This window comes from Mastigoproctus giganteus, chromosome 13 (assembly GCF_048544385.1).
Source record: "Mastigoproctus giganteus isolate SK-2022 chromosome 13, ASM4854438v1, whole genome shotgun sequence".
NCBI classification, from domain to species: Eukaryota; Metazoa; Arthropoda; class Arachnida; order Uropygi; family Thelyphonidae; genus Mastigoproctus; species Mastigoproctus giganteus.
In genome coordinates this window covers 42,360,784-42,377,807 of record NC_143587.1, presented here as the reverse complement: position 1 = coordinate 42,377,807, position 17,024 = coordinate 42,360,784, and the positions used below count along the sequence as shown (strand labels likewise).

Here is a 17,024-nt window from a genome sequence, read left to right as displayed (position 1 = left end):
CTTGTTCTGTTACTTGTAAGATATGGATTCCCTTTATTCATACAATTGCAAGAAACATGCGTTTTTTTTCTTTTCTTTTCTTTTCTTTTTTTTTTATATAAAACCCCAAACATGAAAGGTATTAGAACCTATAGCACTTAATGCAGTGTGTGGGTTGTAGGCTGAGAAAATGAAAGGAGATACTTGTTGACATTAAACTTGAACTTCTGTATATTGTAATTTTCCAGAAATATGTGTGAGGGAATTTGTTCCAGAAAACAGAAATTGAAGGAATAAATGATGAGGAAGAAGAAAAGTTGGTTCTGTGAGTTTGAAGTTGAACTTTAAAAGGATGCTGACTGGTTGGGGGATGTGTTCAGACTGGTTTTGAAGAGAGAGAGATAGGCATGGGGGGGGACCAGAATTATAGAAGCCAATTTAGGGGAACAGTGCCCATGGCCCTGTTCTATAAAAAAAAACATGTAGCACAAACAACACCTATGAGTGGAGAGACTTTGTAAGAGATGGGTCATTAATTAACCTAACTTCCCTCTTTTAAATAGAATCTAGTAGCCTGAGAGAGAGAGAGAGAGAGAGAGAGAGAGAGAGAGAGAGAGAGAGAGAGAGAGAGAGAGAGAGAGAGAGAGAGAGATGGGGACACCACCATAGATGTTGAAACAATATTCTATGATAAGGCAGATTTGAGATTTGTACAGAGCAAGTAGCTGTTTAGAAGAAAAATAACACCAAAAGTTAAAAGAGAACACCTGATTATTTAGATGGGTGCAGAGGAAGCAATATTTGTGATGTGCTTATGCAAAGAGAGACTAGAAGTCGGGATAATCCCTAATAGAGATATGTGATATTATCTAGAAATCAGTGTGTCACAAAGATAAGCATAGGAGCAGAAGAATCCTTTTTATGAGATATAACAGGACTGAGTTTTAGAAGATGAAATAAACTAAGTTATCTTTGCCCCACTGAAGATTTACTTGGAGATCAGCATTTAAGAAATTGGTAGTGGATATTCAAGAGGTTGAAGCTGTTGGTGCAGGGCAAAGTTTCTCAAACTGGAAGGTAGAATGCGATGTGCTATCATCAGCAAAAGTATGGATAGGATTTCAAGTCAATGGAAGAAGGTCATTAATATACAAGGGGAAAAGAGTGGGAGAGAGAACTGAACCTTGAAGAGCACTAGCATTAATGAAGAAGTTAGAGGATAGACATTTAGGAGCTGCCCTATATAAGACAGAACGTGCCCAACATCTTTCTCTTTACTCTTTATATGTTTTTGGCCTGAAACAGAAAGTTTTGCGCTAATGCATTTGCAAAAAAAATTAAAGAAAAGGAACAAAAAAAAAAAAAAAAAAAAAAAGGGTGCGTTAAATAATTGCAAAATTCTGGCTGGAATCTTTTTTTTTTTTTTTTTTGGTGGCATGTGTGGGGTGTTGGTCTTGTAAGCACTGACATACAGTTTAAATTCCATCTTTATTGTCAGAAATTATGAGCTGGGTGTAATGGGAACCTTGTTTACTGGATCATATTTATGGTCTTTTAGCATTAATTTAGCACAGGTAAATAGGAGTGCTAGTGAACTCAAGATATTGATTATCTGAGGATCAATATTTGTTAACCTTTATTTTGTTTTTTTTTTATAAATAAAGTTTTATTTTTCTTTATTACAAGTACTCAGCCTAAAATTCCTTTACATAGCAAAAACATTACATGTAACTTGGCATGGATCATCGGAATAAGTATTTTGGTGACTTCTGGATTACCCCTAGTTGGCATGCATTTACAGCATAATATTGGAAGAATTAATTTAGAATTAATTGAATTAGTAAAGGCATATGATGCAACAAAGCAGCTTACGCAGCATCAGCAAAAAAAAAAATTCCCATTTCACACATCCATTCTTTCCAAACCATAAATTTCACATATCCATAAATTCCAGGCAATAAAAAAAAAATTCTTTATCTAAAAGATCTGATTAAAGTGCTGAATCAAACTTATATTCAGCATTCGAGGTTTTTACCCATAACATATTCCCACATTTTCACTGAAACGTGACTATGGAAGCCTAAAAAGATCAACTGTATGACTGCCATTTATCTTCTAGCCTCACACAGGTAGCTGTAGGCTCTGGAATCATTACCAACTGCACATAAAATTTAGAACTTGTGGCCAACTTAGCAGAAGAGGGACTTAGTTGAAGGAGAATTATAACTTTCAAAGTTATGGCTTGAGGGCATAATTAAAATATTCAGAAAATAAGTAATTTCTTTTAATTTTAGTTTCTTTTAATTTAAATAAGTAATTTGAGTTACTATGGTTACAGTTTTAGAACCTAGCATAATAAGCTTTTAACCAACACTTGAAGATAAGCCCAAAACCAGCCCAACAAGATAAACCGGAATATAATACTACATACAGTTAAGTTTAAGGAAAATTAAACTGGTGACAGGCTCTGTCTATACATATAGACAATTAAATTAGGCCACAAAGTTTACCCAGCAGTGGACAAAAGGAAGTTTAGTAGGCACATTGTGTTGTCTCTCCAATGAGAGACAACACAATGTGCTGTGTTGTGTTGTGTTGTCTCTCCAATGAGAGACAACACAACAGCCAAGCCAAGATGTTATTATTAGGCAATATACAAATACAAAATGTATATACATTTAGAACTGAAGATAAATACTTTAAAACTGAGAAAATTTTAGTACAACCATATAATTTAGCAAATATTATCTGGACCTTACAATGTTTCAAAATCATTCAACTCGGCGATTAAAGGTTAGTCAAATGCTACGACAATACATATTCAGCCACATAACGATATATAAACATTGCTACAGTTCAGATCATCTAAGTCAGTTTGTCTGTCAGGTATAACAAAATTTGTTACTCAGGAAAGTCAATCTCTTAAACAGAATCTCTGCAGAGCTTCAAAGTTGGGCTGGTTTTGGCATTCTCAACAAAAACAAGGTTGAGAAAACCTTGATAGTTCATGATAGGCTGGACAGTAAAACAGCACGTGCCACCAACCTTCTCTTTCTTCACAGAAGCAGAAGAGAGTGGCAACCAAGTCCAAGTTGAAAAGTTTTTCATTTAGGGCACCATGACCATTTATAACAGTTGATTTCAATCCTTATAAAACTTAGTCTTATCGTATATTGCAAAAATTATTCTTCTGCTCCTATGCTTATCTTTGGTGACACTCCAATTTCTAGGCAAAATGATATATCTCTTTTGGAGATTACGGTGACTTGTAATCTCTCTTGGCACAAGCAAATTTCAAATATTGCTTCCTCTGCATCTAAAAAACTTGGTTTTCTCTTTCGCTCTTGGTGTTACTTTTCTTTCAAACAGCTGTTCACTCTCTACAAATCGCAAATCCACTCTACCATGGAATATTGTTCCCACATCTGGGGTGGTGCCCCCAAAACCTCTATCAGGGTTCTAGATTCCATTCAGAAGAGGGCAGTTAGGTTAATTAATGACTCATCTCTAACAGAGTCCATTCGCTGTCTGATAGATGTACTGTTTCTGTTGCATGCCTTTTCTACAGATACTTCCATGGGCACTGTTCTTCTGAATTGGCTTCTATAACTCCCACTCTCTCTTTCAAAACAATCCGAACACGTGCCGCCCCCAGCCAATATCCATTTATTGTCCAACTTAAAACTCACAGAACCCACTTTTCATCATCCTCGTTTATTCATTCAGCTACCGTTTTCTGGAACAACCTTCCTTCATACGTATTTCCTGAAAATTAGAGTCTACAGAAGTTCAAGTCTAATGTCAACAAATATCTTCTCAACCTCCAACCCAAGCACAGTACTAAGTACTATAGGTTCTAATACCTCTCGTGTTTGGGGTTTTCATAAAAATAAAAAATATATATATATATATATATATACTCACATCATACTCAAGCCCATACTAGATGTGAGCCCCTGCGGTGATATGTTAGAATGTGCACACTGTTTACAGATTTCTTCAAGATGTATTGATAGTTGTATCCTCACTTGGGGCACAGTATAATGAGACTAGATAAAATTCAATAAGTTGAGCGGAGCAGTGTAAGGGGGCATGGCGACCAGGTCCAGGTACCATCATAAGGGGCATGGTGATCAGGTTTTTGAGGTTTTTTTTTAGAACGCTTTCGTTCTTTATCTTTAATTTAAAATATTTGGTTAAGGGGCATATGTTCCTTGTGCCCACCCCTAAATATGCCCCTGGAGTGGAGATATGTACATGTTTGTACATATGTACAAAAGCAAGAAATCGTAACTGTCGGATTATTATTGAAGATCACAATAGCAGTTTTAGGCTGTACGGAGTCAGAAACAGTTCTTGCAGATAGTGGATACCTCATAACTTTATATGTATTGTAATTTCTGAGAATTAAACTAATAGGTTCCTAAAGCATCAGGATATCATATTTGTTCAGCAAAGCAAATCAGCCTTCCAGCAGATGAACGAGGCGAACTGCACGTGAGAATCAGAACTACGATTGACATCGACCGTACCGTTACTTTTCGGAAGAAGGGCAGATTCTTCGTTATCGCTATTTACAGAATTTTATTTTATTATTATTAGCCGTATGGTGCAAGGAAGCCTGAGGCTTATGCTGCACCGCCAAAAAAAAAATTCCCCGAGTTACACTGAGAGAGAGACAGAGAGCGAGAGAGAGACAGAGAGGAATCACCAAGAAAAAGAAGAATGATGATATCCAGCTCAGGACCCTGGCTGTGCCAAGTCCATATTCACCAGATGTGAGCTCCTGGATTATCAATTCCACCAAAATCAGAACCAAGAATTTGCTGTGACAAGGGGAAGAATTAGTGCTCTCCTGATAAGAAGATTGATCTATCCTAGTGAGAATAACTTTCAGTTTCTTATACTTTGTCTTGGCAGTATTTCGTTGGGTAGTCTGACTAGACTAACTCAATGCTGAGACTGAAAGGAGGAGATAATCTTCCACAACACAATCATGTTTTTCTGAAGATGAGTTTGTAGTCTTTATCATCTTGTTTACCTGACCTACCACTTTTAGGCTCCATGGTCTGCATGTTTGTGAATGTTTTTAAAAATAATTTACAAGACAGTCACAAGGTTATTCACAAGTTCAATAATCCTGGAAGAAGAAATTGCCTTTATTTGTAGAAATTTCCTCAATGTCCAGAAAGAAACCAGCTGCAGAAACTCCACAAAGTTTTCTTATGGACACACATAGCATCAAATGATATATTCAGGACCGACCTGATAGTATATACACTGTGCTGCCACTTTATTAGGTACACCCCCTGCTGTGCACACAAATGGTTTGTCCCACAACGTTGCAAGGCACATGATCACAGTTGCGGATATAAATGCAGCAGAACAACCGTTCTAGTATCAGTTAAGCATACAAACTGTAGCAAGAATGGGGAAAAGGAGTGATCTAATGGATTTCGAACGTGGCATGGTAGTAGGTGCAAGACGTGCTGGACATAGCATCTCTGAAACGGCAGTTCTGAACTTTTTATGCACCACAGTTTCAAGGGTGTATCGAGAATGGTGCAACGAACAGAAAACATCCTCTCAACGGCACTCCTGTGAAAGAAAATCGCTTGTTGATGAGAGAGGTCAGAGGAGGATGGCTAGAATTGTGCAAGCAAACAGACGGGCCACAATGTCACACATCACGTCAGAATACAGCCTTGGTGCGCAGAACAAAATATCGCAACTCACCATTAGTTGCACTTTGTCGCGAATGGGCTACCACAGCCAACGGCCACATCGCGTACCTTTGTTATCAATGAAGAAAAAGAGGTCAGAGGAGGATGGCTAGAATTGTGCAAGCAAACAGACGGGCCACAATGTCACACATCACGTCAGAATACAGCCTTGGTGCGCAGAACAAAATATCGCAACTCACCATTAGTTGCACTTTGTCGCGAATGGGCTACCACAGCCAACGGCCACATCGCGTACCTTTGTTATCAATGAAGAAAAAGAGAGCACGCCTCCTGTGGGCACAGTAACACCAGCACTAGACTATCGAGGACTAGAAAAGAGTTGCTTGGTCTGACGAGTCGAAGTTCCTGGTGTATGATGTTGATGGAAGGCTCAGAATTTGGCGAAAACAACATGAATCCATGGACCCGTCATCTCTGACGACTACTGCGCAAGGTGGTGGGGGCAGTGTTATGGTGTGGGAAATGTTTTCTTTTCACACGTTGGGTCCATTGATACTCATAGATTCACGTCTGAATGCCACATCGTATCTAAACATCGATGCTGATCAAGTGCATCCGTTCATGTTGACAGTTTATCCTCAGTCAGATGGTTACTTTCAGCAGGATAATGCGCCGGTGCACAAAGCCCGAGTCACTATGGAAGGGTTCCAGGAACATGACAATGACTTTTCTTTGCTGCAGTGGCCTGCTCAGTCCGCGGATCCCAATCATATTGAACATCTTTGGGATGAGCTGGAAAGGGCTGTTTACTGCAGGCCTACACCTCCGTCGAATCTCAAGGAACTGCGTGACACAATCATGTCTGGATGTTACTCCGTTCCTGCACAACGTTTTCAGCATCTTGTTCAATCCATGCCTAGACGAATTCAGGCTGCTTTGAAGGCTAAAGGAGGCTCAACACACTACTAGGTAGGTGTACCTAATAAAGTGGCAGCACAGTGTATCTAGTAAAACAGAATTTTATGCTTGTGGCAGACTTTTTTAAAGATGAGACAATGTTCAATGCTGAACTGATTTTGATTTGCATTGGATTTCTACACCTTATCTTCACTCCGAGTTGCATATTTCGCAGCCTCACATGACAAGCCATATCCCATATCACTGCCATGTCGATTGAAACCTTATACCGGCTTCCTTTACAGAAATTACTGCGCCTCTTCAGATATCACCCCCCCCCCCCCAAATGTTTGCTTAAGGATTGTGAGGAAATGACAACATTCGATCAAGGTTAAAACATTTCATTCGCAGATTTTTCACGAACAAAGACATTTGCCGAATTTCTAATGGCTATTGTCTTGGTCTTCTAATCTAGAAAACTGGTTCCGATTATCGACAAAGAATTGTTCTTTTTGCACAAAAACAAATGCTGATTCAATTTTCCCTCGTGCGATTACAATTCTGTTCTACCCGTCCATTTTTTTGCTTTAAGCCGAATCTCATAGCGAACCAACATTGAACACTAACAGGTGTTCTAATTGACAGAACCGTCTCCCACTTGCAGTTTTGTGCGCAGTGCTCAAATAGCTGTGAAGTTATTTACATACGGGAGTCACGTCAATGATGTCGTGACATCATCACAAGACTCGTTCGCTGTCAGGATCCATTTTCTCAAACCTTGCCACTGCCGATGCAATTTCACGAAATGCCATTGCCATCTCTCTGGTTCATCAAGATGAACTTCATATTGTTCATCTTGAGCTACGTCAGCATTTTCTTCTTTCACTATCGCTGCCTGCAAGTCAATAAGTTCTTCGTTAGATAATTCCTTCTCTTCATCCCCCATTAACTCCTCGACGTCTTTGACATCAACCTCCAACTGAAGTAGCTCTGCAACCTTTACAATCTTATCTGTAACCTCGTCATATGATTCGTCTTTTTGAAATCCTTTGAAGCCTTTTACGTGCCGTGGGCATATTTTCTTCCCTGTGCCATTTAAACAACTTTTAGTAATTTCCGCGCAGGCCTTCTTAATGTTTAAGATATTTTTCAATCTCGGGAATCAAGCAGCATTTAAACAATATCTCTCTTTCCAGCCTGAAAGAGAGATATTGTTATCCATGCTCTCTGGTTCGATCGGAAATGCACAGGTAGGGTAGCTTTATTGATGCCCTTAAATGCACGAGGATTTCCAGAATGGTACACAAGCAGTGGTTTTAATCAGTAATATCACGCTGCATTAGCCCCAAGCAAGAGAGTGGCCCTATCTTTTGACAACTTTAAATCTGGCATTGTATTTTCCTCTTTGGTAATGTATGTTCAATCCGACATTTTTTTCCAAATCAGAGCAGTCTCGTCAATGTTAAAAATTTGCTTCATTGAATAGCTGCTTTCATCAATAGTTTTTTACAATACAACACAAAATTTCTCTGCAGCTGCAGAATTGGCACTAGCGACTTCACCGCATACTTTAACGTTGTGGAAATCAGCTGCTTGAAACTATTAAACCACCCGTTGCTTGCCACGAACTTGGCTTGGGGTTCGCCGTACTTATCCTTAATATCTTTATAAATACTTGTTGCTTTTGTCTGAATGATCATTAGACTCAGGGGCACTCGCTTTTAAATCTGATTTTCCATCCATATTATTAACAGCTGTTCCATCTTTGACATAGCACCTGAACACTGTTTTGTGATCACTGTTGCTCTTAAGTGCGTTGATCCTTTGACATGTTCTTTTATACGCGCACTGTCCTTTAAAAGAGTATTCACTGTTGAAGCAGCTAGACCTAATTCCCTTGCAATAGATGACAAACTTTGTCCCTTCTTCTTAATCATTTTCATCATTTCTAAATCAATTTTGTTTCGTTTCCTGATACTGTCAGCACTTGCACTTTCCGTTGGTCGATTTCCCTTCATCATTGAAATACGTAAATAGAAATCATAAGACTAAATGCATAAGGCATAATTTCTTATGGGTTTAGGTAATTAACTATTTAATATCGGTGTAGATACACCATAGTTTACCCATAAATTTGAATTACGTATGTAATGTAAATGTAAAGGCATTAGTTTTAATTGTATCTCAGATTGTGGGTGCCTTCAATCAACGAGATAGGCACCCTCAATATGAAATATAATTAAAACGATGCCTTTACACTACATACGTAGTTCAAATTTATGGGTAAACTATGGTGTATCTACACCAATATTATATTGTAAATAGGAATGAAGAGAAGTTTCTGAAAATTCTGAAAAAAAAATTGAAGATATCAGTGAAGACCAACGACGTCTTTGCAGACACACATGTTGTTTTCCATTACAAAATAATATCTTGAAAACTCTTCATTTCGCTTACGGTATATTGCAATGTTTGTACCTTTGGCGAGTAAATTCCACTGTTGTAGTCTGGACTGAGTAATTCGGCCTTCTCTTTGTGTAAGCCCAAGTCTCTGATCAAGTCGCTTAATTCTTCTTATTCAATATAGTGTGGGACCTTTTCTTTTTCTGGCTTGTAGTCCAAATCATGTGAAGTACACGGTTCCACGACATCTGGTAAAACGATTTCTTCTGTACCTTCATCAGTACTTCAAATACCTCGCGATTTTGGTGGCACAGGTACTTGCAGTTCTTTACCGTGTGGCGCTAGCCTAATTGCTGATGAGATATTTGATGTATTGCTTGCTCTTTTTAGAAATTTCTTTTATTTTTGTCATGCAGAAATAGCAGTCGTCGAAATGATTCTTGAGCTCGTGCCACACCATAGGGATAGCAAAAGATAATGCTCTCAGCCTGCCATATAACCACAGCCTTAAGTTCGTACAAGTAATACAACAGATATGCGGAGCCCAATTTTTTTTCTTGGTCACCGATCTTGCAGCCGAAGTACATTGAATATGCAAATTTTGTAACATTGTATATTTTCTTCGTTTGAGTTTTTTGGGGATAAGTGTCCACAAACATAGCAGAAGTTGTCTGGGTGATTGACACCAGTTTGTGTTTTGTCTTCTCCATTTTAACAATGCATTAACCTAAAAACAGTAAAAGCAATTGGTAAATTTGAACAGAAGGTGAATTCTTGTAGTGTAGTTTATCATACACTATATATTGAAGAGTTGAATGGTGTAATAAAAATACTGACTTGTACTGGAAAAGTGCATCAGAATCAGAATATACTATATCGCAAGAACAGTAATGATGTACTTGCTTAACTTTTAGCCCAATAAACAAAACCAATCAAAAGTTAATAAGTTTAAAAATTGTATTTCAAACAGTAATGATATCTTTGTACAGAACCCAGTTATCTATATCGTAAAACTGAGAGGTGATAGGAAAATTTTTTTGATTGATTTTAAACTCTATACATAAAACTTTACCAGAAACAACCTTTGATTTGCTGGAGGTAAAAAATCATGTTGGTTAGTGTAATTATAGCTTTAACAAAATATATAATATAAATATAAAGATTTAATTGAATGAATATTTTGACTTACTTCGAACTTCGGCTAACATTTTTTGGTTCCCCATATAATAATGTAAAATTGTAAGCAATCAAATTGTTTGAAATTATACTAAACCATTAATTAACAAATTTTTCACGGAGTCGACAGCCAATCTATTTCTTTCATCTGTCTATTGAGCGATCATCATGCGAAAGATTCATTCAACACTAGCATTGTGGCTTGTTATTCCAAAAACGAAAGAACATATTTTTAAAAACTCCGAACTCGCAGTTTTTTTCGCGTTTTAGAAGTAATCTAACCATTTATCCGATGATTTTTCATAGAAAATTCGGCATTGGTATTCACATTATCCAAAAATTTACTTAAGTTAGAAAATTGGTCGTATAGCAAAGCATCATCGATTTCTAAAAACTATAGAAATCGACGATGCTTTATAACTAATCGAAAATAGTTTTCGCTTAGTTATCGTATAAGAATTGAATTCTCTGTCTATCGCTTGCAAACCTATTGATGACATTTACAATAAATTTCTTCTTTACCGCTTCCTCTTCTAGTTTCTTCCTGTGCACACTTATAATTTCTGAAATTTTTGATTATAATTTGCGGAGTTTTTTACTCGATTCCAGTGTGTGGGGTGGGGGGAAGTGCCCCCTTTCCCCCCTCTGCAGACGCCAATGTACAAGAGTACAATAATATACAACAATTTCTTTATTTCCGTTCTTCGTGAATAACACGATGTAACTGTAATGTAACGACGTAAATGTAACACGACGTAACTGTAACTGAATAACACGACGTAACCGTAAAACTTGCGTAACTGTAATAGTAATAGATAATTCTTAAAAACAACAAGAAATTTCAACCAACATTACAAACTGATTCAATAATTAAACTTTTTCTAACTTTAGTTTTATTCGAATCTTGAACACGTCAAGTTTGGTACACAGAGGTTATGTGTCTAGGTGGGGTGTTGCTACAGTAGCGGCGCCATCGCGCAATTCAAATCAAACGAGTAACGGTGAAAGCGAAACTGGGTACGCACGTTACAGTTACTACTCTTTGCGCACAGTTATCGTTTATTACTTGCAATTTGTTGTGTGGAATTTGCGTGCTATGTAATATATGTGGTTGAAGAGAAGGGTTAAATAATCTGATTTTTATAATTTCAAAAAGAGTATATTCGGCTTCGATAAGTGAAAAGTAAGAGTACGCTGTTTTACCACACGTAAAAGAGTACAGATGGTAACCCCATCTGTGGCCAAAGGTAAGTCACGTTTAGTAACATACCAGGCAAAGCATTTATCTTAAGAAAACCGAACAATTTTAATAACATTTTATTTCTATTTTGTTGATTTTTACAACTTCGTGGAATGCAAAATTCGTCAAATTTTAATAAAATTAACCTAATTATAGCCCGTGCTTTAATTCTGAAAATTTTATTGCAACAGTTATAAAACACTAAAGGAAACTTTTTATAAATATTAACGTCAAATGTTTTACATAATTGTTTACAATACACATTCAATAAACCTGATTTATTTTATCAAAAAGAAAATATTTACCTTGCAATACTTTTCATTTGAGCGAATTTTCTTTAACAGTTTTTAATTTTTTAGTGCATTTGCGTAAAATTATTTTTATGACACACTGTGATTGGTTTGTTTTCGGCAACAGTTCTCCTTCATCATTCTTATTTCTGTCGTTTTTCCACGCGTTAAACATTAAGCTAAATACTCCCTCACTCACTGCATTTGAGTGAGGCAAAGCAAAAACAAAATTAATATATTTTTTTGTAGTACGTACTTTGTACGCATTTAAAATTTTTATCCAAACATCTGTGGTATTTTTGAGGTCTTTTGTCGCAATATTTTTATGGAATGATTTCAACAGAACATACGTATTCTTCATACAGCAAATCGATACTGATATTGGGAATTTTAAATAAAAAAATTGTTGCCCGAGCCTTAAACCATTACAACGAAATAAAAAAGAAGTCAAGTAGAATGTAAAAGGTTACAGAGTAAGCATAATATAAATATTCTACAACCGTCTTTGTAAATAGAATAGAATGTCGTTTTTCGAGTCTTTAATTAAGGGTGCATTTCAACAACAACTTTATCGTCAGTTAATTCATTCTTCCTAAATAACCATCTGAACAGGGTGTTTTATGATTACTGCTTTTTTCAAATTCCCCATTTCAAATGTTAAAAAAGGGGTATCTTGGAAATTTTATATTTTTTAAATTAGTACCGAGAAACCGGTATTTTTGTATCAATACTGGGATTTGAATACCTGAAAAAAAATGACCAAAATCGCAGAATCTCTGTATTGTAAGCCCTAGTTCAGGATGTCCATGCTAAGAAAGACTAACCCATTGCTGATGTATAGAAAACACAGGAATCCGAACCTCTTGGAGTTCAGAGCAATAAAATTGTTAAAGGAGGCACTGCAACATCCAAAAATTAAATCATCCAAAGGATTGGGAATTAAGCATTCTTACCACTGAGGTTTATAATAACAAGATGCTGGACATTTTATAGGAACCCAAAATGCACTCCATTCTGGAACTCAATCCTATTAAATAGCTAGAAATTGGCAATTAAAGTGCTGCAGTGGTCCTTAAAATTAAGGACCTTCATAGCACTAACAAAATTGACTAGATCATGTTCAAATGCCTCACCCCTAACAATTCAGAAGCCTCATATGTTTTTGAGAGCATAAAATCTCATGAAAAGGGATGTTCCAGTTTCCTCCTCAGTGTTCAGCAAATGCTATGTAAGGCTGTTATTTTATTGTTATTATTTTGGTTTTTAGGAGCATTAGCAACTAAGGCCATATTGCTCCGGGATATGCGGTGGTCATTCCCTGACCTTTCCGCATCCTCTATATTTGGTGGTGACGGGCTCGAACCCCGGTCTAATTAAGAAGCGTGTGCCACGCACTGCTGCTCCTTCCCACCTGGCTACAGAGGCGCCAACTATGTAAGGCAAGCCATTACAAAACAGCTTGCTGCTGTATACACAAACCTGCACACTATAAAAAAACTAGAGAAATTTAGTTACGACTGCAACACAGGGACATAAGTTGATATCTTAGGCATTAATCCTCAGGTTCGACCTCTACTAATAAAAATATTGAGCCTGTACACCTCTATATAAAGTACATGGCACATTGTTATCTGTTGCACTGGTAAATTAGCCACAATAAAACAGTTTTATACTCTGCCATCTCTAGTATAAACAGAAATTTATTTATTTACAACTCATGCTAATAAATTTCAGTGTAGAGAGTTCAAATTTTACATCATCTCCCTCTTGATATTAAAACAAGTATGGTGTGCCACCCTATATACAGATGATATTATGGACCTGATAAATTTAACAGTTGAGCAAACTTACCTCCATTTCAAAAGAACGACCATAGTTCTTCTTTGAGTACATTAATTTTGGGCCTAGAAACTACCAGACAGTTCTTCCTCCCTACCTCCAAACTGAACCATATCATAGATGATATTTTCAATGTCTAAGGCCATGGTGAAGAGACCCTGAAGGATTTTATGCCCTTCTGAACTGTCAAAACAAACCTGTTTCTTTCACTTTTTGTGTATATTTACCCTATAATCTAGTTTTATTCTTCTACCATGTGTTTTTGGCCATTAAATGTCTTTTATCTCATCATATATAGAGTGAATGTCTTTTATCTCATCATATATGAGAGTATGTGTTTTTGGCCATTAAATGTCTTTTATCTCATCATATATAGAGTGAAGTGTGTTTTTTTTTTTTTTTTCTCTTTCTCTATTTGAATATGACATTAGAAATTCTTTATTTATATATATATATATATTTATTGAGTTTCATATTATATTTTGAATGTAGAAAATGGTAATCCGTGTCCGCTTTGCACCGAGTCCAACTGGTTTTCTTCACTTAGGAGGCCTGCGTACAGCTTTATTAAATTATTTGTTTGCAAAAAAACATAGAGGATCATTTATCTTAAGAATAGAAGATACAGATCAGGTATTTATGTACAGTTTTTATTTAGCAAATTATCCAGTTTAGAGATAATTTTGGATTATACTAGAAGGCTTTGCCATGGTAGTGTATTGTCTTGAGCTTGGGCTGCCAGTGCTGGATTTAAATCATGGGTATGGGGGGGGGGGAGATACTGAACCAATAACAGTTGTATTGTTCTGGGGCCTACTGCTGCCTTGAGCAACTTGTCACTTCACCTTGTAAAGTGACACAGCTGTTCTAGGGGCTCATCTTGAGTTACAGTTGGTAAATCTAGTCTTGCTTGGCATGGTATAATTTATTTATTTTATGTAACTCCCCCCCCCCAACAAAAAGCTCAGTCAGGTTCAGCTGTACCTGGTAGTGAGAGTATAGTAATAGTATGGTAGTGATCAAAATAATTTTGAATATTTGAGATAAAGCAAGAGACTTGTGTTAATAGGTAAGGAATGCTTACATTTAACAATAAATTTAATTTTGGATTCTTCAGGGAGAATCAATGGGCATTTTTCTTCAAGATTAACTTCCATTTGCTTCTCAATTTGTTGATGTCAGACTGTGTAGGCAAGTTATTTCCTCAGAAAGTTATCTAATTGCTCTGCATTAAATCAAAATATAATGAACATTTTGCTTCTGGCTTTGTTGGTCTCAGGCTATGAGATATTAGTATGGTGGGCCCTCAATATTCATCATTAACCCTGTATTAGTCTTGGGAAAATTCAAAATTCTTCTGTGCCTGCAAAAATTTGAAAAATCGTAATTCAGAAGTGTTCATTTTTTTTATACCGCTTATAATTTCAAATTTTTCTGAACACAACTGTGAAAATCTATTTTCTGTATTTAAAAACATATATTTTTAATTAATTTTTGAAAATTAAAATTCGATTTACACGTATTGGAGAGCAAAGCAAATGCAGATTTTAAAATCTCATCCTTCAATTTACACTTTGATGTGAGGAGAGTGCATCACAGCAGCACTCACTGCATGAAAAAGTGGCGTGTGTGCATGTAAACAGTTTGATTCCAGATAGTGCATCAATGTCACAAAGCCAGAGAGCATGACTGATTCGAGGAAAGCTTGCAGCATTAAAGAAAAATTATTTTCAGTATCTCTTCATGACGCATGTTAACACCTGTATATAATTAGGTTTAATTTAATCATGCAGTTTTGCTAAATCTGCTAATTATCACAAAAATTCTAGAATTTTCTGCAAACAATTCAAAAAACCACTTCCAACAACAGGTATGAGAAGTTTCAGTTGTGTGGACAGAGTAGATGAAGCACAAAATTCTTTGCATGGGATCAAATTGAGCCACATAGGATGGGTGAAATGAAAAGGGTTTTTTTTTTTTTTTTTTTTTTGGCTGATGCTATATAAGCTTCCTTTCTTGTATCATGTGCCTTTACTGATTTTATTAGTTTTCCTGTAAATAAGGTTATTTGTAGATAAACAGATATCCAGATATTAATGATACCCTCGTTCTGTTGTGCCTGCCACCGATCCAAACAGTTTTGGAGGTCCTTCATGAGTACTTTTAGTCAGTCCATCATGCTTGATTGAATATCTTGAATTGGTTCAAATCATTTCCTTTTCATGTTCTGTTTTTATTTCTCATTGTGCCAAATCAGACAAATAAGGTGAGTACAGTACAATGGGAGAGCGCCTCCTTAGCCAGGTGGGCAGGAGTGGCAGTGCGTAGCACACGCTACTTGATTAGACTGGGGTTCGAGCCCATGACCACCAAATACGGAGGATGCGGAAAGGTCAGGGAATGACCACCGCATATCCCCAGAGCAATATGGCCTTAGTTGCTAATGCTCCTAAAAGCCAAATAACAACAACAGTACAATGGGAGAATTTTTATTGGTCAGAAATTGTTATCCAGCAATTTCTGACCAACAAAAATAAGTGGCACAACAAAATAAGTAAAAATGTGTGGCACGATGCACTGTAATGGTTCTTCAGGTCATTCATGGCAGATTGTTATCTCTCAACAGTTTTAAAACTTCTTGATCATGTGCTGCATTAACAGTGACACCTTACTGAACAAATTCTGATAATACCATTCTCTCATTAAAGAATACAGTCGGTATGTGATTTTGAAGTGCCACACATTGCTTTGAATCTCAGTGGTCTGGTTCATATCTATACACCTAAGACTCATCACTTACTGTAATTTTTTTTAAAATATAGGCTCTAATGCAGCTTATCCAAACAGCTCACATAAAGTGAGATGCTGTCCGTGTCATCTAGTGCTATCAGGGATGTTAAGTGAGAATATGTGGAACAAATTCTGTGCTCATTTGCCTTGGGTCCACATCAGTTTAGTGCTTCACAGTTTGGTGTACAACAGTTTGGTTATGAGACAATTTGATGCATGATATTTTGCTGCATGTGAAAATTTGGTGAAAGACAGTTGGTGGCTACAACAGTTCAATTTGGTGAATTCAATATATGACAAAACAAGACCAAAAATGCAAGCTTTTAATATGCTATGCTGTAAATAGTTAATTGGTGATAATGGTATTGTTCATATTTTTGATAGAGCACACCAACTGCCTTTTTAGACATGTTAGCATATATGTGTAAAGCACCTCTTATCTTCACCACATCTATCCATCTGTCTATATGTAATAACTTGACCCCTAATGGAAAGATTTTCATAAAATTTTATATTTGACTAATTTAAAAAAAATGTCATCTCAAGTTTTTTTAAAAATTGTACAAATAGAAATCCAATGGTTTTATTTCTTTGTGTCTATCTGTATGTTATAACTTGACACCCAGTGGATGGATTTTTGTGAAATTTTATAGTTAAGCTCTCTCAAACAGGCTTATAAAGTCAACCCAAATATCATTAAACTCAGATCAGTACAGATCTGGCAAT

General features: G+C 36.5%; 1 protein-coding gene across 2 annotated transcripts in view; it reads left to right on the top strand.

The window, feature by feature from the left end:
- The first annotated feature begins 11,300 nt into the window (after window positions 1-11,300).
- The window catches only part of GluRS-m (putative glutamate--tRNA ligase, mitochondrial), a 193,548-nt gene continuing 187,824 nt past the window's right edge, over window positions 11,301-17,024 (top strand). For both annotated transcript variants that reach the window (XM_090387441.1, XM_090387440.1), the window contains exons 1-2: window positions 11,301-11,386; window positions 14,001-14,141. In XM_090387441.1, coding sequence (XP_090243567.1) covers window positions 14,004-14,141 — 138 coding nt within the window. In that variant the 5' untranslated portion in view covers window positions 11,301-11,386; window positions 14,001-14,003. The remainder of the gene's footprint in view (window positions 11,387-14,000; window positions 14,142-17,024) is intronic.